The 21551-nt window shown below is 55.9% G+C and overlaps 1 protein-coding gene across 6 annotated transcripts in view; it reads left to right on the forward strand.

Moving 5' to 3' along the window:
* Nucleotides 1-21551, forward strand: part of CSNK1G2 (casein kinase 1 gamma 2) — a 52887-nt gene that overhangs the window by 22342 nt on the left and 8994 nt on the right. For 5 of the 6 annotated variants that reach the window (XM_068920253.1, XM_068920252.1, XM_068920249.1 and 2 more), the window contains exon 2: nucleotides 9894-10381. In XM_068920253.1, coding sequence (XP_068776354.1) covers nucleotides 10195-10381 — 187 coding nt within the window. In that variant the 5' untranslated portion in view covers nucleotides 9894-10194. Of the gene's footprint in view, nucleotides 1-6132; nucleotides 6361-9893; nucleotides 10382-21551 lie in introns of those variants that run through there. The other variant, XM_068920254.1, reaches the window with a different exon arrangement.

Below are 21551 nucleotides of genomic sequence, written 5' to 3' on the forward strand. Positions count from 1 at the left end.
TAACAAGAGCTTCCTGTTGTGCTGACACCAACATGAGCGCATGCAGGAGGAAACAGAGTAAACAGAGCTGCCCTGGCTCCCACCTCGCTGCAAACTGGGAGAAGTGTCGGAGACTGCGAGGAGGCCTGGGCACGGGCTGTCCTCAGCCTGACCCTGCTGAGCTGGGGGGTGATGTTCTTGTGTGTCAGGGATTGCAGTCGGCAGAAGCTGTGCAGGCGTCCTGCATTTCTGGGAAAAGTGACTCCTTTCAGGACTTCCTGGTTCTGAGGGATTTCCCTGGAAGAGGAGAGTCCACCCTGCACCCAGGTGCTTCAACTGCTGTGCAGCAGCTGCTCCCAACAAGACGTGGCCAGTCCTCCGTTGTGGAAGGGTTGGCGCGACTCCTGCGTTATGGCAAGCAAGATGCTGGCACCCGGAAAGCCCAGGCTGTGTTCCCTGCTCTGCCTGGGTGTCCTCGGTCAAGGCCTTTAATCTTCCCTTCCTTTGATGGCTGATGAGGAAATTGGGCCAGAAAAGCCAGTTTGACTTTGTCATGAGGACCGTTCTGCTGCCTGGTAGGTTTGCTCAGGTCTCCTGTAACCAGAGCTATCACTGGTGTTCCTGGAGGATGTAACATGGAACAAGCTCCAAGCGCTGCACGCTCCTGCCTGCTGCTTCAGTCCACGAAGGAAACGTCCCTGGAGCAGGTGAATCGGGACAGGTTTTCTCCCGACTGAGGTTTCTCTCATCCTTCTGGGGGTGCAGCCGGCAAGAGCACGGCCCTCAGACCTGCGTCTGGGATTCTTCTTGAGAAGTGCCTCTGAAACGCTACTGTGTTGGGAAAGTGCTGCTGCATCCATGCCGCTGTGTCCAGCTCCAGGGAAGGGCGTTTGTTTGAGGAGCAGGAGGAGCTCAGGAGATACCGCTGGAGTCTTTGGCATTGCCCGTGCCCAAGACGGGAAGAAGGTGGTGCTTCCAACATACGGCTTTCCCATTTGCCCTAGCAGAAGACCACTTTAAAGCACCCGAACATGGTTTTTGGAAGGACTCTTCATTTTTAAAAAAAAAAAAAAAACCAACAACAACAAAAAAACCCCCCTCCCTCCAGTTGTCTTGTTTCCTCCGAAAATCCACTCAGCTCTCATAGACGCTAAGACTTTGAGCCACTGGGATCTTGGCAGCACGTTGTGGAGCGTTGTGCCACCTCTCCGAGGGAGCCAGTAAAGGCGGGAGCGCACTTGTTGCAGCGTCTTGCATGCATAGGGACAAACAGAGCGATGCTCTCTGATGTGGCAGTCTCCATGCATGGTTTCTCGCATGGCATTGGTGCCGAAGAGAAAAAGGAAGGAAAACGGCACGGGGAGTGGGTTTCTCTTATCGGTAAAGGGGCTGTAAGTGAATCACTTCCCCCTTTGCCCCCTCAGCTTTACAGCTCTGTGTTGGTACCTGTATGAACGCTCTCACCCCAGTATAAAAGTGACCTATATCCAGTTTGCTTAAATTTGTTCTTAAACATCAATTGAACAACAGTGGGTCTGGCTGTGTCTTTGTGCTTGTATATACACCTGCTCTCACTGCAGTACAGGTTGTCTGGTTGTACTGGTCGAGTTGGCCTTGGACAAGTATGGTTGAACATGAATTTCCCTGAGTATGATAAGCACTTGGATTATTTTTTACATCTTGGAAAATCTACTGGCTTTCCCTTTTGTGGTAGCTGTGTGGACTGTTTTTCTCAAAGCTTTCAGCTGTTGAAAGAGCAGAACTGAGGAATTTCAACCCAGAGGGTAACTCTTCAAGCAAGCCCTGAAAACACACCGCACCACAGACCCAGCGGGTGGGAAATGTTTTTGGTGCACTGGGACAGTCGTCCAAATGGTTTTGCTTTCTCCTCAGTCCAGAGCAAAGCTGGTGCGAGAAGGTGACTTTGTGGCCACTTCCCATCCCTTGAAGTAGCTGGAAGTCTGTGCCTGCAAGCTGCAAGTTTGTTCCTCCAGCTCAGGCCTCAGGCAGTGTCTGCTCAACCTGCTCTGCTCCCAGCTGCCCCAGGCTCACATGGGAATTGTGGCTGCACAGAGGATGCAGGTGTGGGCCCAAGCTTGTGTCTCAGGAAGACCTTATACATGGCTGCATTGAGTCAGGGATTTTTTTTTTTTTTTTTGCCCCTTTCAGCTCCTGTTCTTGTTCTGTACTTCCTCACGCTCCCCCTAGATGTCTTGTTCCCCTCCTGAGCCTGCTCGACCTGGGAGACCCCTTGTTGGAGCTGGGCTTGAATACCAAAGATCTTCCTGCTTGTCTTGGCTGTCAGTTGGCCTAAGGTAGCCTGTGGGGCAGGTGGCAAGGGCATAGATGGATTGCTAGGTGTTGTTGTCATGCTCTTGCTGTTAATGTACCGCTTTACTGCTGTATTGATAAAAATCAAGAATTTTAAACTCACTTGGATCCATTTCCAGCATCACGGCCCTTTCCCTGCTTCTCAAATGCACAAGACTTTCCACATCAGCGCTCTGTCCCCAGTGTTTAACAGACTTTTAGCCTCATGCCGAGTCAAGATGATTTCCATCCCTCTCCCACCAGCATCAGGAGAGCTGCTTCCTTCAGACAGGAATAGGCAGAGAGTGTAAAAATCTCCCTGTGTCGAAGTAGCTTGTGGAGGAATGCAAGAGGATTCGGCTTTCAGATGTTTTCACGCTGGCACTTAACTGTAACCCAAACTGCAGTGGATGGTGGTGTTGGAGGGCAATCTGTTCAAGTGACAGTAGGTCCTGGGGGGAGCTCTGAAGATTTTCTACCTGCAGGTAGGTCTCTGACCGGGAGGCTTATCCAAGGTCTTGGGAAGCTCTTTCCGAGGCCTCAGGCAAGTGTTATCCCTGCAAACACGCAACTGCAGGCCTCTGCAGCCCTCAGCCCCTTCATCTGCCCCTCTGTTTACGGGGTTTATTTTTGGAAGGGTGCAATTTCAACCTACCACACAGCTTTTAAAATTGCAGCAAGGCCCAAGCAAATAAACCGTAGGCCACAGAAGCGCTGGGACAGTGTCGGGAGGCTGGGACTTCATGGGGTCCGGTAGCGCTCATGCGCCTGCAGATTATGCAAAAGCTGGCGGCTTCCAGCAGCCCCATTTCCTTTCTGCTCGCCGAGGCTCTGAGGTAGCGTCTGCTCGCAGATGCCCTTGGCTTCTCCTCCGCTCGCGCGTCAGGAGCGAGCTGCCCCCGGGTCCCTGCAGTGTCTTCTCAGCTCAGCTGAGCAGGGAGTTCCCGCTCGCGCCTCTGGCCTGATGGTAACCATATAAAGTGGTCTGCTGTGGGAAAACGAGCTCGTAGGGAACCTATGGAGACTTTCTGTGACCGCTCGTTTTGGGAAACCTCTGTGTCATGGCACAGCTTTCCCCGTTTCGTAATGACTGGGGTTGGCTGCTAGCACTGAAGGCTGGAATACGTTTTTAGCTGCAAACCTTTCTGGACATCATCTGGGACTGTCTGCAGCTTATTTTAAACATGCTGGATCTTCCTTTGTTTTAAGACTTTTGATCTGCTCCTTGTAAGCTAAGCCTTCGTCTGACTCTTTAAGCTTTTTAAATTTATTTGGTTTTTGGTCTTGGCTGTGTAAGACCACCAGTTGCTTTTTGGTCTGGTCTGGTTCTGGGCTTTTTATGTTGGGAGCCAGCTGATGGGTTGCCCTTTGGGAGATCAGGGTATTTGTGCTTATTTTTAGCTTTTAATTGGCAGTGATCTGCACTCCGAGCTGCGTAACGTCAAGGGCTTTTCTGTTTTGTGCTCTCAAGAAGCCTTTCGTTCTTTCATCTGGATGCAGCTGTTTCTCCCTTGCTTACCAAGCGCAGAGCACGCGGGGAAAACTGCTTTAAGTAACAACCTAAAGGCTCGCAGAGGTCAGGTATGTCGTAGAGTTGAGTCTCGGTGAGCTGATAGCAGCATCGCAGCCCGCAGGGGCCTGCTGGCTTGTCCAGGACACCTGGACTCTCTTCTGAGAAGTGACACTGACCTGCGCTGTGACTGTGGGGGAATCGCTTCCCTGCTCTAGGTAGCTTTTTTTTTTTTTTTTTTTTTTCCCTCCTCTTCCCCTGCTTTGTCTTGCCCTCTTTAATTGTAACCTCTTTGGGCCAGGAACTCGGTGCGTATGAAGGGCCTGGAACAATGTGCCCCAGATGTTATTGTGTGAATCCTTTCTCGTCAGCCACGAGATTTCGCTATACAGGAAAGAATTTTAAAAATACAGGTTCTTCTCAGTGTTTTGTACTTGCAAATGTAGTCAGGAGCCTGCCAGTCTTTGATAGTTCAGGTCTCAGTGACAGGGGATAGCATGAGCATTTGCTTTAAAATCCCCCCTTTTTCTCACCCCTATGGCTGCAGGGAAGAAGCTTGTAAATGTGACTGGAGCAGACCTGGCAAACTCAAAAACCAGATGGCAAATAAAAATAACCCAATACTTCAACAAAAACAAAGAGAACCCCTTCTTTGGGTTTCAAATGATCTCGGAGTGTTAGTTTGCCCCCTTTATGATACTTTTGGTGTTTTTGTGGTTCTGTTCAGGGAGGTGCTGAAGCTGCTTGCGCTTGTCTGCAGCTTATTTCACTTTCAGGTTCTCTGGGGTTGGAGCACTTAAATTGCAAACACTGCAGGGGAGTGCTTATTTGTTTTAAGACCACAGCTTCCTTTGGAATTTCTTCTACCAAACTTCAGGCCTTTTTTTTTTTTCCCCTTCTTCTCTTTTCCCCAAAGAGAGAAAGAAGTTTTCTTAATCTCATTTTGCATCAGATTTGAAGTCAGGCCAACAAATCCAGCCTCGGAGGGGCTTTTCTGAGGCTACTTGCCTCGGTGTGACCTTCTGGGTGAGGATTCTTGCTCAAAATGCAGCAAGTGCATCAGGTTTGTCAGGGAGGTTCTTCCCTGAGATCCTTCTACACCCGGGGGACAGAATCGGGCATGTGCACTTTCCTGTTGCTCATCCAGAGGCTACTGTGCCTTGAATACACGTTCTGCTCCTAGAAGTCCAAAAGGGCTGTTTGCTCTAAAGCAATGAGCGTCCTGGCGTTTTACCAAAGATTTCTGTTCCTAATTTCAATTTTTTTTTTTTTTCCAGTTTTAAAAACTAGAGATTCCCTTATGGCACGTGGTGGGGAAACCTGATCAGGCACTGAAAGCACACTGAGAGGTGGGACCCGTTTTCATACGGAGGTACAGCGAGGCACTGCCTCTCCTTGGTGCTCTTCAGATGCCAAACAGATTCCTCCCCGCAGTCAAATCCCCGTGGCTTGTCTGCGTAGGGAAGCCGGTGGGCAGAGTTTGGAGGAGCGCCGCTGGCCCCGTCCCTGCGTTGACTCGCACCATCGCTGTTTTGGAGACTTCCTTCTGCTGTGGCTGCCCGACTTGGGGAAAAGGGGAATCGCAGTTCAGCAAGGCACCCGCCCCCAGGGCGGATGGCGGTGCCGTAGCCTCACCGGTCATTGCCCCAGCACTGCAGGCTGAAATTGGGATTTGGGGCTGGGTGCTTTGGGAGGGCTGTTCCCAAGGTCGGAGCCTGCAGCGCAGGCAGGGCTCGAGAGTCACGCTATGCCACCGTCGGTGTTTGCCTCGGCCGGGGAAGACGGCACAGCCTCCGAGTGCTCACAGGAAGCCGTATTTATTAAGACTAGAAACTTATTTTTTCCCTTCTGGTAGGGCTCTGTCTCGTTCCATTGTCTGAAATACCCTTGCAGGGACTGGACCATAATTCCTTTAAAGAAAAAAAAAAAAAAACGCAGGGGCTGGGACTCCCTCAGCTCCGGCCGTCGGCCGCCTGACTCCGCACAAACAGTCTGCGCCTGAAATCCCCTCCGACTGAGCATAAAGGTCTGATTCAAACCGAAAATTGGGTATGAAGCAGCATGGGTTGCACAGCGCCTGCTGCTTCCCCTTGCCCCGGTACGTGCCGGCCCTCGGCAGCAGCCGCTTCCCGGCAAGGTGGTTCCCGAAACGCTCGGCGAGGGCCCTGTCGGCTGCTCCCGGAGTCGACCGACGGCGGAGGAAACGGCTCCCCTGGGCCCTCGCGCGGGGCTGGCAGAGGTGGAAGCAGCGCGAGACGGTCGGGAGGGCACCGCCATGCGCTGAACCCAGGGCGGAAATTATCGGGGGGAGCGAAGAATGAACAGGATGTCACGTGCCGGCCGGGCGCGCTCCGCGCTGGGGAAGAACAAAGCGCGGGGAAGCCCTGCTCCGCTGCGCCTCTCCCAGCCCGCTTCCTGCTGCTGCCGATGGAGACCGCCGGCTGCAGGGGGAAGGGAGTCTCGGGGCGGGAGCAGGCCCTGCGGCTGCCTGCTTGGCCTTCGGGGCAGCCAGGGGCGAACTGGGCAGCTTGCGCGTGCCTCGGTTTCCCCTCGACGCAAGGGTAAGGTGGATTTTATTCGCTGTGTGTCGCGGAGCTTGCAGCAGAATGGGCAAAAAGCAGCGTCGAGGAGTGGGGTGCACCCTCTTGTTTCCCCATCGTCAAGGTGTGTTTCTCTGGCAGCCCCAGGCCGGCTGCCGCGTGCTGGATGGTGTTTGGAGAGGCAGGATAGCATGCCCAAACAGCCGTGGGCAGGAGCAGCCGAAGCGTTGGGTGTCCTTGCAGACTATGGCTGCAGAAGGGACTCAAAGGAGGATCTGAGAGGTTTGGGGGGAAAAAGTCCTGGTAGGGGAGACTGGGTCATGAGCCCCTTCTGTGGGGGTCGATGCAGTATCAGCATGCCAGTGCTGGCCTTGGAGGCCAGCCCTGCGCCGTGCTGGGGCTGCTGCACCGGTGGGATGCTCCGGAGGAGGTGTCGCTCCAGAGGAGCGAGCCTGTGGGGGTGCTCGGGGCTCCCTTTCCCGCATCGACCTCCCTTTCCCCCAGACCCGAGTGAGCAGGTCTGACCGTCAGGCCCCTGGGCCAAGCACCCTGCAACGTTTCGCCAGGATGCTCTAGGCCGAGGATGTGGCGGTCCCTGGTAAGGGTTTGGTGCCAGATGAGGCACGGCAGGTCCTTCCCCCTCCCCCAGCTCCAGCTTGGGTAGCTTTTCCCTCCGTCATTCTTAAAGCCTCCCGTTTCTCCCCATGCACCCTTTAGACAAGAAGCCCTTTTCTTTATTATTAATAGCTTTTGAGAGGCAGTAAAAAGTTTTATAGGGTTTGGCCAAGCGTCAGGGCTTGCAGTGCGCTCATTTCCTGGAGGCTGAGCGCTGGAGGGGTGTGGGGTTGCTTGTTTAACCCGCAGGTAATAAGGCCACGGTGCTGAGGCCATGGCATCGAGGGCTTTCGGTGGGTGTAAGGGGAGCCGAGCGAGGAGCAGAGGAAGGTGGTGAGAGGGGGAGCGAAGCCAGGGGAGCGGAGGGCGGGCAGAGAGGGGGTGGGCTGCCTTCCCCGATCGGATCGCTCTAAATCTGGCGAGGGCTGAGCCGGGAACAGAAGCGCAGGTGATTAACGCTGGTGGAAAGCGGGGTGCGTGCACGCCTGTCAGTCCGTCTTTTTCTCTCTCATGTGGCCTCCCAGGGTGTGCTGGGCTCCTGCTCAACCCTCTCTGCACTTTTTCTAGCTCGTGTTTTAACTTCCTGGCTGTCCTGTTCCTGGCACGCTCCAGCTGCCTCCCACGAGAAAGGAGCAAGCCCAGACCTATCTCTGGGCAGCACCGCGGGCTTTGCGCTGGGAGGAAAAGCTGGAAGTCTGGAACGAAGGGAGGGTGCAGCCCGCCCACCACGGGAACCCGGCTCCCCGGGCACAGGGCTGGTGCATGCTATTTCTGCTCCCCTGGAAAGCAGGGATTTGCCCTCAAAATTGGGCCGCATGAACAAGCTGTGGTCGGTTAGCAGCGCAACAGTGGTTGCACTGAGTTGATGTCCGGGGTGGAAACACATGGGAGGGAGTTTGAACTGTCTGGTTCGGTGGGGTGAGCTGAGCCCTGCCTGTTTAGGGCAGCGGAGGGTACCCTCAGGTTGCCCTACCGCCAGCACAGGGCTTTCTGCCAGCCTCCCTGGGAGCCGTGCCAGGAGGGGAGGCTGCGGGTGGAAGCAGCAGTAGGGGACAGGGCTGGCCTACGGGAGGTATTTGGGAGGTTCACCCTGAGCACCCCTCTTCTCGGAGCCCTAAGCTCACCCCTGGAGACGAGAATCGCTGCCTCTGCCATGGTCATCTCAGCCCTGGCTTCACGACCTATTTTTTTCCTCCACCCTTCTAACTGCTGTTTTCATTGCCCTCCTTGTCAGATGCAGAGCAGAGGGTGACTTTGTGGTCTTGGGCTATGATCCTTCATAACCAGTTGCTCAATGGTTCGGCGTTTTCTCTACTTCCTGGTTGGTAGCATCCCTGTTGTAGCAAACCTTAGGGACCTGCATGCGAGGCCGTGTCCCGAGCGGGCAAGGTGCTGCGCGAATGAGCACGGGTGGCCATCAGGAGCTCTCTGCAGAAGCAGCAGTGAGTGTAACTGGCTGCTTTTGCCCAGGCTGCAGCCATGACCCGTCTGGATGCGACCCTGGGAAATATGCTCTAGAGGACCCTGCCTGAGCAAGGAGGTTGGACTAGATGATCTCCAGAGGTCCCTTCCAACCTAAACCATTCTGTGATTCTCTGACTAACCCTGTTGACCACCCTGCCTTGCTCCGAGTTTTGCAATGAAAAGCAGAGTTTGTTTGCAAACGAGGAGGAAACAAAGGGAATTAGGAGCTAGCCGCGGTGGCAAGTGGTACGCGAATCGGTGCCAGTCTCCAGGCAAGATGTGCGCATCAGTGTACGTAGGACCTCATGCTAGTGAGCCGGTCTGGGGTCCTGCCAGCCAGTGCCTGTTTTATCCCAGCCCCGCAGCCCTGGGCAAGCTGCTGTGCGAGCCCTGACTGTGGTAATTCCCCGCCCAAGCAGGCTAATATGTAGCGCAGCTGGTTAGAAACCATGTCCTCTCCCACGCGTCCCGGCGCAGGATCACTAGCACAAAGGTCCTCTGTAGTCCTGGCCCGACCGTGGCTGAGGCTTGTGTTCAAGGGAAGTTCTCTGACTCAGCCAGCCTCGGCCTCCAGCCCCCGAGGAAGCCGAAAACTCCTAACCCACAGGGATCCTCCCGGCGAGTGTGTGCGTGGGGAGAATGTCCTCTTTTTGCTTTATAGGAAATTGCATGTCCATTGTGGTTTTTCCCTCTAGTTTACATCTGTCCTCTGCTCTTGGGGGCTCTCGGGTTTGACCAGCAGCAAGCTGGCCCCAGGCATCTCGGCTGGCGCTTACGGGCCTTCCCTGTCGCCAGCAGCCTTTCCCTGTGACAAGGTTTTTCTCCTCAAGTGATTTTTTCCTCGCTCTGACCTGGAGGTGCTTGTAGAACATCTCACCTCCTGCCGCGGCCGGACATTCTTCTGTAGAAGAGTGACCCAAATGGTCCAGGAATAGCAAACCCTCCTGGTATGGTAGGAGAGGAAGGGGCAGTGGGGGCCTCTTGCCACAGAGCCTAGAGTGGCACAAGGCTGTCTCCCTGAGGTTGGAGCTCCAGAGCAGCCAGTTTCTGGCCTCCCCGATCCTTCAGTCTTCTCCTAATTCCTATTGCAGTTGAGGAAATGTTGCTTCCCAACTGACTGGAGCTCCCACCCTCCCTCTGGCTGAAGGTGAGTCAGGACGTGGCGTGGAGAGGGGATGGTGTCTGCAGTTCCCCCTTGCCACCAGCCGAGAGAACAGCCAGCAGCGCGCTGGGCTTCCTGTGACGGTCTCGTTCCTCCGGCCTCTCCCAGGCCTCAGCTGCGGCATGCTTCTTCGTCACTAATGACTTCACCCCTTGTCCTTCAGAGATGGGAGTTACCTGTAAAGCAGTGAAGGTTTTAGAGGGGCTCTGCTGAACTAGGCATAGGAGCCTGGATCCCACAACTCCCTGTTGCTTTAGGGAATCACCTTCCTCCCGCTTCCCTCTTGCTAATTCTCTCGTTCTCCTCTCCACAGCTCGAAGCCTGAGGAGCCACCCCGGGAAGACCCTCTCCGCAGCATGTTCTCTCCACCAAAGAGTTCCTTGTAACAGGCGACGATGACAATCCCAACAGGACCTTGGAAAGCACTAACATTGCAGTAGCCCAGCACCCGCTTATCCCTCCTTCTCCGCACCCCACCCTCCCATCGCACACCGTGATGGTGTATTGACAAAGAAGAGCCCTGCTTTCTTTTCTCCTCCCCCTACAACTTTCGGCAGCTCTTGGATTTGTATGGCAGCAGCGTAACCGTGGAGAGGCCGGGGTATCACAAACTTATGGATTTTGATAAGAGAGGAGGGAAAGGGGAGCTGGAGGAAGGTAAAAGGATGTCCAAAGCAGGTGGAGGAAGGAGCAGTCATGGAAGCCGGAGTGCTGGAACCAACTCGGGAGTCTTAATGGTGGGTCCCAACTTCCGCGTCGGCAAGAAGATTGGATGCGGCAATTTCGGGGAGCTCCGTCTAGGTGAGAAGGGCCGCCTTCTGTCCTCGCTATAACTTGTGCAGTGATTGCTTTGTTGTCTGCCTCCTGCAGTGGGAGGAACTGGTACCCACCTGCGACCGCCAGCATTAAGGGTGTTGACCAACAATGCAGATGTTAAAGCATCGCGCACTGCTGGTGCACCATGCTTCCTTTGCAGAATCCCCTTTTCTTCAACCCCCTCCCACTGTGCTTGATCTTTCAAAGCCTATCACAGAGCCAAAGGACGGATTGCAGAGGTGTTTCCCATCTCTTCAATAGCTATCAGTCTTTTGGGATGTTATGGGAAGCATTAAAGTGGAGTCCTATCTGTTCAAAGTGGAGGTGGCCTCAGGGTACCCCAAGCAAGCAGTGTGGTCCAGGCGCAGGAACACTTAGGGAATAACATTTCACAAGATGCTGTTTTATGCTCTCCAGATCTCCCCCAACTTATGGTGCGCAGGGTGCTGCCCTCCAAGCAGCCATCTCACTGCTCCAGGTGCTGCAGGAGAGAGGATGGAGGGCCATGGGGAATGTGTGCTGTTAGGTCTGCTGTGGAAAGCATTTGGGGAGAAGAGTCAATATTTTATTCCAGATAAATTCTCCAGTTGCTGAAACTGGTTATTTCAGAGACACTTCTGAAAGCTTATGCAAGGGAAGGAGAAAGGGCTGAATAAAACCAAAAAGCTTTCATGGTTATTTTCCATTTTGAACTAAATTAAGCAGGAAATAGTTGAAGCAAACTCTTAGAGGGTGGGTACGCTGTTTCTCTCCCAAGGACTCAAAGTGCCTCGGGAGGTTTTCAGCCAGCTTTTAACTCTTAGATTGGTATCAGGCGGCAGGGAGAGGCCTGGCGGTGCCAGGTGCTGCTGTGCCAGCAGTGAGGGCTGGATGTCTCCAGGAATGCAAGTCGGACATGTCGAGGGAGTCTCTGCCAGGCAAAGCATTGGCCTTGGCTGCGAATGCTTTGGGAAAGGGCTTTTGCTGTAGGATGACGCGATGGAGCTGCTCCCCGGAACGGGCTGGGAGCCTGTGATGGCTGCGGCCCTTGTTGCTCTGTGATATTTCAAGCAGTGCCTTTTTAAACCGAGCTCAAAACTAAACCTGCAGTAAATGTGGTCTTCTCAGCAAGCTGTTTGTGTGCGAAAGGAACAGGAGGTGGGAGGCTGGCAGAGCTGCCCCCGGCTGAGGCACCCGCTCAGAGGGTGGGGTGCGTTTACCCACCCCTGTGCGCGGCCTCTGTTTGCGGGGAGTTAATGCTAGCTCTTCCTAGCATGACAGACTGGCTGGTGCCAGGCTAAACCGTCTTGTTCCTGAATCTCCCTGATGGGATCGCAGCTTAATTGTAGAGCTTGGGAAAAGCCTCTCTTTAAAATCCAGCCAAGTGGTTCCCGCGCTCAGACTCAGTGGTGGAGGGTCTGTCTTTCCTGGTGTCGTGGAGGGAAGAGCTCTAATCCTTCCTCTGGGCCTAGGTGTTGCGGCAGGAGAGAGGGGCTCGTGTCCTCCCCACTAGACTTGGGGATTTTGTCCCACCAGCTGTTCTTTTCGGGTGGATTTGGCCCCGCTTGAGGATGCTGCACCTCCTGCTGTTCGTGTCTTGGGTGCGGCGTTGGCTGGGAGGAGGTGAGCGCTGAGGCTGCGGAGGGGCTCTGAGCAATGCAGAGTTTGCCTGAGTCTCTTTCACCTCCACGTGTGTTTTTCCTCCTTGCAGGAGCATGTCCCGTGGTGGGTACAAGTTTCTGGGTGAGCTGTCTTCCTAGATCCCGCTTTTGTGCTTGGCTTTACCCAGCGCATGAGAAACCTTGTTTCTGCTCACCCACCGCTGCTGCCTCCTGTTAGTGCAAAGAAGCATCTCTTTCCTTCCCATCCACCCCCTGAGCCTCTGGGTTGTAGCAAGATGTATGGTGAGATACGAGACTATTGCAGTGTAAAGTAGACGCTTTCTTCCTTGCGCCAGGCAGAAGACTGAAGCAATTGGGGGCCGTTTCTCTTGCTCTTCCCCGCAAGCCCCGGCTGACGCATTCAGCTCTGAGGGCTGGCGCTAACGCCTGCCTTGGCCGCCGCCTTGGTTTCTCAGGTACAGCCCCGAGGTGGACGTGAGGTTCGCGCAGATCCAAGGAGCGGCTGGGAAACTGGCAGTCCGGGGTGTTTGGCCGAGCTGAGCAGCCGCAGAGGCCCAGGAGCAGTTTGGCTCGCGTTTGCTCGTGGCCGGAAGGATAACAAGTGAACTCTCGCTCTCAGCGAAGCCGGGGCTCTGCGACGTTCGATTCTCGCTGGGAGAATTTGTCCTTGTCACCAGGAAGAGAAGCTTCTAGTCCTTCCGCGCTGTTTTTCGCGATTGTCACACCCTGTAACGCCTGCCCCTACCCGTAACGTGGAAAAGGCCTGAGCACGGTATCTCATCACAGCAGTGTAAGCCACAGACAGCTATGTGGCTTTTCTCCTAAAATCGCATCCCCCTCTTCCTTAGGTGTGCCTCTGGGTTGCGTCAGGACTCAGGAATGCTTTCAAGACTTAGCAGAAAGTAGGGATTCCTGAAATTGCACTGCAAGGGGTTTTAGGGATCCCTCTATTGAATGGTGGTGGTGTAAGTAGGGCTGTTCCCAAGCACTCTGCGCACGCTCTTTTCCCCTGGGGATGGAGTATCTGAAGGGCCAGTCCTCAAACCAGGCTAGTTGCAGAGGCCAAAAGGGTTTGCTCAGGGTTCAAAAACTCCTAAATCTTCTCTGCCCTTTTTCCTCCCAAAAAGCAAGGGATCTTGCAAAAACACGTTTGGAAGTGACTTCTTCAGCTCTCAGCGGCGGGGGATGGGGAAAGGTGAAGTTGTCTTAAGAACAGCTTGTGAAATGGATGATTTTTAACAGGTAACGCTTTGCCCCATTTCAACCCTACACTGAGAGGTAGATGCTGATCTCCTTTTGGGTGCCTCAGAGCTCAGCTGCCCTGGACGTGGACGCGTGTCTTCCAAGCTACTGAGGCATCCAAAAGCAGAAGCCATTTGTACAAATCTTGGCTGAAGGCAGTTGTGGGAAGCCAGAAGGGGAATGACTCGGGCAGGAGTTTCTGGCTCCTGGGCCAGCGCTCGGCTCCTGCCCCTCCGTATTCATGCTAGCCTTAGCATCCTAGTCGGTACGCAAATACAGGGTAAATCCGTATCCCAGCTCGACGGCCCTTCTGGCCAGTTCATGGCTATATAAGCGTTGACTGGAGAACGTGGCCCTGGTGAGCCAGGATGGGCGCTAGAGCGGGGTGCTCCGGGACCTGCCCCCCCCCCCCCCGGCACTCTGAGGCATTGGGTTTTAGGGGACCCATGTCAGGGTTAGAAAGGAGCAGTCAAGCACAGCCCCGGTGGTTAAATCCAAAGTGCTTATTCCTCTCCTGCCACAGTCCTGTCGCTCTGCCGGTCGGGGTCTTTCCAGCAGCAGCAGCTGGGGAGCGTTGTGGCAGCCCCCCGAGCTCCCCCCGCCACGGCTGTGCAGTGCCAGCGCCCGTCCGCCGCCCTTGGGCTGCATCTGTGCCGGGGCTGGATGCTGCCCTCCCAAATCCGAGGCCTGAGGAAGCTGCTGACAGCAGGGGTGGCTGCAGTGTGGCCGGTGGCTCGTGCGCACTGGCACCGGGCTCTGGCCCAGCAGCCTCCCGCGTGGCGGGAGCGTGCAGCCCTCCTCCTCTGCCAGCTCCTTGTGCCGCTACGAGTGACGCTAGCATGCGAAGGTCCGGGCGTAAATGGGGATCCCAGCATAAAATCGGCTTGCGCCCAAAGCAGAGAGGAGCTGCGTGTGTGTCAGGCGAAGGCCCGCGGTGCCCGGTGCGAACTCGCAGCTGCCCGCGCGGCCTCCGTGCTGCGGGAGACTCCCCGTCGAGGCGAGGGCTGCCTGTTTGCCGGGGGCACGCGCTGGGCTCTCTGTCCTGGCACCAGCCACTGGCCGCCTGAGCAGGATGCGGCTCCTCCGCCTGGCTCCGAGCCCTCGGCTCCCTTGCGTTCCCCTTCTCTCCTCGGAGCTGTCCTCCCATGTTTCCTCTCGCTGCCTGCGGTTTCGGTGTTAATTTCTGGTTGTGATACCAGCTGGGCACGTATAACTTGCAATTAGGATTTGTCATAGCAGGCCACTCCTGACAGCTCTTCAGTGGTGCTTTGGGGTGGGCTGGGGAATGGGGAAAGGAATTGAAAACCAAACGTGAACCGGAAAGGTTGCAAATGAACTTGAAGTACCTGGGCCATGCAAAACTCTTCCTCCTCTGAACTCTGCCTGGTGCCTTGCTGCCTTTCTGCCTGCTCCTGGGTAAGGTGACGCTTTGCAGGGTGTTCGGCAGTGGTTTCCGGAGTGGATTGCCTCTCAGCACCGCTTTTCGGAGCCAGGAGCCGTCAGCCTCAGCTCAGTTTGGGGTGGGCCGATCCGGCCCCCTTGGCCCTGGGGTGCTCCCCTGAGGGGAGACGATGCCCAAGGGGCAGACCCCAGCCGAGCCCGGAGCCTCTGCTTGGCTGCCTGACCTGTTTCTCCGCTGCAAGGGGCTGGGAGAGGCGGTGGCAGGGCAAAAGGAGGCTGTGCCGGCAGAAAGGGTCGGGAACAGGACTCCCAGGGCTCTGCTACGGCCCCGTCCCGAGGCCTGGCCCCAGCAAGGCTTCGGAGCTGCCAGCGGCAGACTTCATCCCCTGGGAATAGGGGGATTCGGGGAGGGGAAATGTGGAGCGGCAAGAAAATGGGATCCGGCAAGGCTTCTACTTTTGTCTTCTTGTAGTAAACTTGGCAAATTTGTTTCTTCCAAGTTGTTTTGTGACTTCTCCTCCCTCCCTGCCCTGGTCCCTTTGTTTCTAATGGCAGAATGGAAACACAGCAGTGATTTTTCCTCTAAGTTAAAAGAGGGAAATTAGTCTTTTAAACATAAAAACAGCATTTTGGAGGGGTGGAGAGGGGAGCGTGTCCTCGTGCAGTATCTGAGGCCGCACCAGGCCACTGCTGCAGCTGAGCTGGGGACCGGTCCTGGCCAAATGAACGCACCCAGCCGCTGGGGACGGTCTCCAACTGCCCTGCTCTCTTTTAAGCTGTGGCTTTCGCCGCGTGCCCTGCAGACTCCTGAGTTTCACGCTGGGCACCTCAAAAGGTAACTAAGAAAATCCAGGCTGCTGTCGGCACACTGTGCTTTACGCTCTTGCATCGTCAGCTCTCCGGGGCAGTCCTGACACGTCCGCACGTCGCAAAGGGCTCAGAGCTGGCTGCTCTGTGAAGGTGTCGGGGCTGCAGAGCTGCCATGGACCAGCAGCTGCTCAGAGGCACCTTGGTAAGAGGCTGCGAGGGAGAAAACCCCATGCACTGCTTGCTCACCAGTCCCTTTGCCGCTGTTGCTAATGGCAGCTCGTGCTCGTTTTTTCCCCTTGGGCTTTCAGAGCCTGCTGTACAGGAAGGTCAAACTTTAAAATAATTTTTTTTTTTTGTCTTCTGATGGTATTAAAAAATACCACCCCAAGGAACTGTCGCTGCTTGGATTGATGCAGCTCATGTCACCTGTTCAGAGCTTGGGCTGCCGCGTTTTCAGCATTGGACCGGTGCCTGGCTGCCTTTGCCCAAAGCTGCCCTCTCTTGCTCTCCTTGATGGTGCCGCGCGGGGACAGGAGAAGCGAAAAGCGCAGGTCTCCTCGTCCAGGCGCAACTTTCTGTTCCTGGTGAGGGCACGACCGGGGCATGCGGAGGCTCCCGGCACGGTCAGCGCTGCGATGCACCATCCGCCTTCACGCTGCGGCTCCACCGTGCCCGCGCGGACAACGACACAGTGCAGAGACGCCAGCGCAGGGGAAACCATTGGCACACGGATGGCGCTGGGAGCCCGGCACGGAGCCCCGGCTCGAGCCCAGCTCCCCACCCGGGACGCGGAGGCTGGAGGGTGGCCGTGATGTGCAGGAGCAGGTGCCGGACCCGACCGCTGCCAAATCCGCCTTCGGGACAGGGGGACTATTCGGGTGTTAGTACAGGGTTAAGAGAAAGCTGCAGCCGGCTTTTAAATGCGATATGAGCAGCGTGCCTGGGTGGGGAGGGAAGGGAGCGGGAGACCCCGTGTCTGGCCACCTTCTCCCTTGGGTGGCAGCGGCTCTGCTATGGTCTGACGCCACGTCTCGCAGGTGCTGCCAGCTTTCCTGGTGAGCGCAGCCAGCACCGAGCAGGGCAGAGGCCTCTTTGCAAATCCCAGTCTTTTTGCAGCCTGTCTTGCCACTCTTATTTCTCTTCTTTTCTTAAAAGCTGCGTTTGCCTTTGTGAAGCCTGCAGTGCTTCCTGCCGGAGTGGCAACCATGTCCTCCCCCAGGGCCACTCATGGACTCCAGCAGTTTTTAGTTATTGAAGTTTTCATTATTTGCGAGCGCTTGGAGGAGAGGATGGCGTGGGGGCAGTTGCGGGAGCCATTTCCCAGCCTTCCTGCTCCCAGGAGCAGCCGGAGGTGGGAGTTTCCGTTATGCAGCCTGTGCCCTGCTGGGGGAAAGGACCCAGGAGTCCTGCCTCCTTGCTCTTTCACTTTTTTTTTTCTCCTTCCTATTTTGTTCTCTTTGATAGGCCAGTTCTGGTCTTTGTATTTTTTTTTTTTTTTTAAATTGAGGAGAGAGAAAGGACAGCTGCCACCTCACAGGGATGCGGATGGACCTCTCCAAGCGTGTCCCTGCTGCGGATGCTCCTGCGTCCTTGCCCTCTCTCTCCTTGCGGGTTCCCACCCCAGGGCAGTGCTTGTGCTGCGGCTTGTCCGTGCAGTGCTGGCTCAGTCGTTTCGCTTTGCCCCTCCAGCAGGCTTGCTGGTGTCCCGCACGGTCTTTGTTGCTCCCTTCTTGTGTGTATTCAGACCCAGCCTAACCTCAGGGAAAATCCTGCCATGAATTTCCCGGTTGCGTGTTACCGCTCTGAAGGCAGCAGTGATTTTTGGACTTAACTGGCTCATATCCCTGAGGGCAGTGATAGGAAACCTCCATCCCAAGCTCCTATGAGTAGGTTCAAAGAGACTTTGGGTGTCGCAGGGGTGTCTGAGGATTGCGGCCAGCCTACGCACCCAGAGCTGAGCAGGAGAGAACGAGCTTGTCTGACTTAGGGCCCTGGAGCCCGAGAACGCCGGTTTTCCAACTCCTGCCTGCCAGCGACGATCTCCCAAGCAGCCGTGGGGGCAGAGGATTTCCCAGGCTGAAAGCAGTAGTGGCAGTATGGAACAAGCCTGTAAAAATCCACCTAAAACATCTTTGCAGCGCTACCCCAGAGCTGACCTCACGGACCAAATTTCCTGTCGCTCTCTTGCTGCCCCTTTCAAAGCCCAGTGGCTGGAGCCACCTTGGCCATGGGCGTACGCATACCCGAGCAGGCGGCCACAGCCGTGCCCCAGCGCACGCTGTTGGCGTGGGCAGAGGCAGGCCTGCCCGGCCGGGCTCTGCCTGCCACCCCGTCCCGCACGGTGTGTGGTGGTGTTTTGCTCTCCCTTGTGATAGTTTGCAAAACATAGAGGTTCTGGTGCACCGAAGATAAGTTCTCTGCACGCGTTTCTCCTCCCTCCCTGTTCACTGCCTTCTCTCCACCTGGCAGTAGTTCAGGTGTGACTGTGCTCGCCGCTGGAGGTGAGGGGCTCTACTGGTGCCCGTTAGGATTTCCAGTTCTTCCCCAATAGAGTTCCCGGTGAACCACGGGTTTCCTTGGATTCTCTTGAGCAACGCATGGGTGTGTGGGATGACCCGTCTTCTCCCCAGGAAATATCTATCAGCGATGGGCTGGGTCTGGCATACCCTCATGCTATCCAGACGTTTCTCCTGCTCTTCCCTCCCATATCAGCTGCTTCCGAATCACTGTTAAGAGACGTCCTTTTTCCTCACCATCCCTGCAGAGGCAGGAGACAGAGTGACTGGAGGAAGGTCCCCTGGGATGGGAGAGGTTCAGCGAGGCAGCGTTGTCTGTCGGAGAGCAGGACTGAGCCACTGTTTGGCTGCCGAGCCCGTCCCCAGGAGGAGCGGCTCCGTTAGTATCTTCCATTCATCCCTCTTCCCGTAATCCTGCCGCTGACTCTGGCTCGCAGCAGCTGGCTCTGATGTCACCCGGAGAGGATTTATTGCTGCTTCAGGTGGAGAGCAGCAGTCGGAGCAGATGAAATCTTATGCCAGGAGGAGCTTGTTCCCTGAGCAAATTGCTTGGAGAAAATCCGAGGAGACAGATGCAGCTCCATCAGATACGCACATGCCAGGGAGTGCGATCGCCTGTCTGCTGGCTTTCCGTGCTGTGGAGGGGGACCTGCGGCAGTTAACTCCCATGTGCCCGGTTTCCTGGAGGGCTCTGGCAGAAGAGGCATAAAGATATTTTCAGAAACCTCTTTCTTTATTCTTTTCCTTTGTGGACTTGGGGCAGAGGTAGTGCTGCCTCTTCCTAGATGTAGGAACCCTTTAGCACCTTCCTCATGACCTCCTGGCTCTGTGGGGCGAGCAGTGTGGTGTGCAGACACTATGTAAATAGTTCAGTATCTTCCTAGACCCTTTCCCTGCTCCTCCCCTTTCCATACCCTCCGTGGGAGTAGCCGTGCCCAGCTTTGGTGGTGGGAAAGGTCTGTATCAGCCTGGGCTGTTAACGTGGCAGGGGCTTGAGGCCGACATGAGGGTCCTCGTGCTGTAGCGGGATGCGCTGTGAGTTTGTGCCACTGCTGAAGGTGAATGATTGGCATTTCTAGCTCCTTCTCTGCCCGCATATAGTCACTGTGGGAATCCTAGTGTTTCAGTGTCCCCAGTTGGTTCTCCAGTCCACACCTCCTCCCCCCCCACGCAGCCAGACGACATCCAGGTATTTCAGCCCAAAGGCAACCCCTCGGCTTTGCCTTCATGCTGCTTTCCTTGCTTGCTGCCCAGGCGTGCAAGCTCCTTTGCCTCCTCCAGCACCCGCGTGGACCTCTCTGTCCTGCTCACGTGTAACCTGCTCCTGGGCTGGTGTGATCTCTCGCAGTGTGAGTGGGTGGTGCTTTGCAGCATAGGTGTGTCCATAGGGAATGCTTTCAGAAGGAAAAACAGCCTGGAGTGGCGTCAGGAAGGCACTTGCCCTGCCTGCGCAGCCAGCTCTGCAGCAGAGGAATTGGAGGTTGTTGCCTCTGAATATCCTGAAGTGAGGCTTTTTCTTCTGTTAAGACCGCAAGGGATTAATCAGCGAGGGCTGGGGAGAGTCTCCGTCACCTGCTGCCTCAAATCCTTCTAACTGGGCAACTGAAGTGGAAATTAGGAGCTCCAAGCGCAGGAGCTGCAGCCCAGCCCTGGTTCCTCTGCCTGTTCCTTGGGAGGGAGGATGGATGATTGGGCTTGGTCCTTGCAGCTCTGGGACGTGGCCAGAGCCCACAGCTCCCCAGAGCCAGAGGAATTTGTCCTGACATTAATGAGTTCGTCAGCAATGTGAACTCCTCTGAGTGCCTTGGCTTTGCCCGCATCCTCGGGCAAGTGATAGCGTCTGGATGAGCAGAGGATGGGGTAGGACACTCAAATGAGCTAGCAGCACACATGCACAAATAGACATGCATACAGGTACACACAGTTGAACTGCTCTTGCCTGGCAAAGACCCCAGCATTGCAGGGCTGAGCCTGGTATTGGGGAGCTCTGGCCTTGGCTCCGGGTGTGTTGGGGTGAGCGGGGCTCCGGGAGGCTCCCCGTAGGGACAGAGGTGCTGGAAGCGCCGACTGTGCTTTTCCCATCCCATGTGCAACTGGCGTGGTGGAGAGAAACCGGGGGAGCTCAGCTGGTGGGAAGACCCTGCGTTGACTGCTGTGCTCCTTGCCAGGAGATGAGGTGGGAGGGCTCTTCAGTCCTGCGGGTGGGCAGAGACCATGTCTGATGGAGCATGCTGGTACGGAGCCGGGGCCTGCACCTTGGGAATGGCACTGAGGGGTGCAGAGCATCCCAGCCAGCGTGGGCTCCTGGATCCCTTGGGAGCGACAGCTCTCACCCAGCATGCACCTTTACTGCCCTACTTGCATTGGGGCAGCTGCTTTAAAGAGTTCAGGCGGCTCTTCGTACCTGGGGCTGCCCAGGAGCCTTTGCCTTGCTGCTGTCACCACGAACCACGTTGCTGCTGCCCTGGCAGCCCAGGCTTCGTGCCATGGTCTTGGTGTAAATCAGTGGCTGCAGGGCTGCCGCCAGCCCCAGCACCACTTCTCAGCTTGGCTCCTCTCTCCCGGGGCCCCATGGGCAATGGGAAGATGCAGCTGTTCCTCTCCAGCAATGCAGGTGGTGGGATCAGCTCTCAGAGGTTGCAGGAGGCAACGAACTCGCCAGGACAAATCTCTGCATGGCTTGTCCTGCTGCAGAGACCCCACAGAGAGGCTGAGTTGGGGAGCAGATGCCTCATGTGTGGGCTGGCATGGTTTTTCGCACTGGCTGCTACTCCCTCAGCTGGATCTCTGCATGGATCTGTGCTGGAGAAGATCTCCCCAAAGCATGAGCTCTCTTGGGAACAGAGGACATGGGTCTGCCGTGTCCAAGCCTGGAGTTTAAGCTGTGGAGAGAGGGGGTTTTTTTCAGCCCTATGGTTTGGTCCTTGAGGGGGAGGCCAAAGTGGGGAGCGTTGCCTTGCACCTTCCCGTAGTGCCATCTCTAGGAGTGTCCCCAGCCTTGGAAAAGGGATTTCCAGCTCCCTGCGGTGTCCTTGAACCACAGCCAGTTGCAGCACCTCAAGCCACGCGTGCACTTATGGGGGGGGGGTCTTTTCTCCCTGCCACTCTCTGTGCGGCCCCACTGCCCCAAAGCACTGTCCACAGACTCCGAGCATCCCCCACCCCAAGTAAAGCACCACCTTCCGAAGAGGAATGGCCAGAGCCATTGCCTTCTCTGTGCAGGGATGTAGCTAGGAGAAACGGCAAGTCCCAGCCGTGCCCCTGCCACGGCCAGTTACATCCTTGCAGGCCTGGAGCGGGAGGCTGCCCGCTCCCAGCAAACTTGGCATCATTCACCCCAGCGTTAACCTGGAGGCTGCCGATCCCAGAGGAATCTGGGTAGCCCATCTGGGGGTAATTAACAGGCATGTTGCAACTCCACACAGCGCGATCCTGTTCTTGCTCGTGCCTCGAGGCCTATTTATATGTTCTAGGAGCTGCCGAACCTGCTTGGGATGTTCTGCAGCCCCGAAGCCCTTGGGGGGACGGCAGCTGGTGTGATGTGGGGTTAGCACAAAGGCTCACTCACTTTCAATCGGCTTTCTC

The sequence above is a fragment of the Struthio camelus genome, chromosome 26 (genome assembly GCF_040807025.1).
Source record: "Struthio camelus isolate bStrCam1 chromosome 26, bStrCam1.hap1, whole genome shotgun sequence".
In the NCBI taxonomy this organism is placed as follows: Eukaryota; Metazoa; Chordata; class Aves; order Struthioniformes; family Struthionidae; genus Struthio; species Struthio camelus.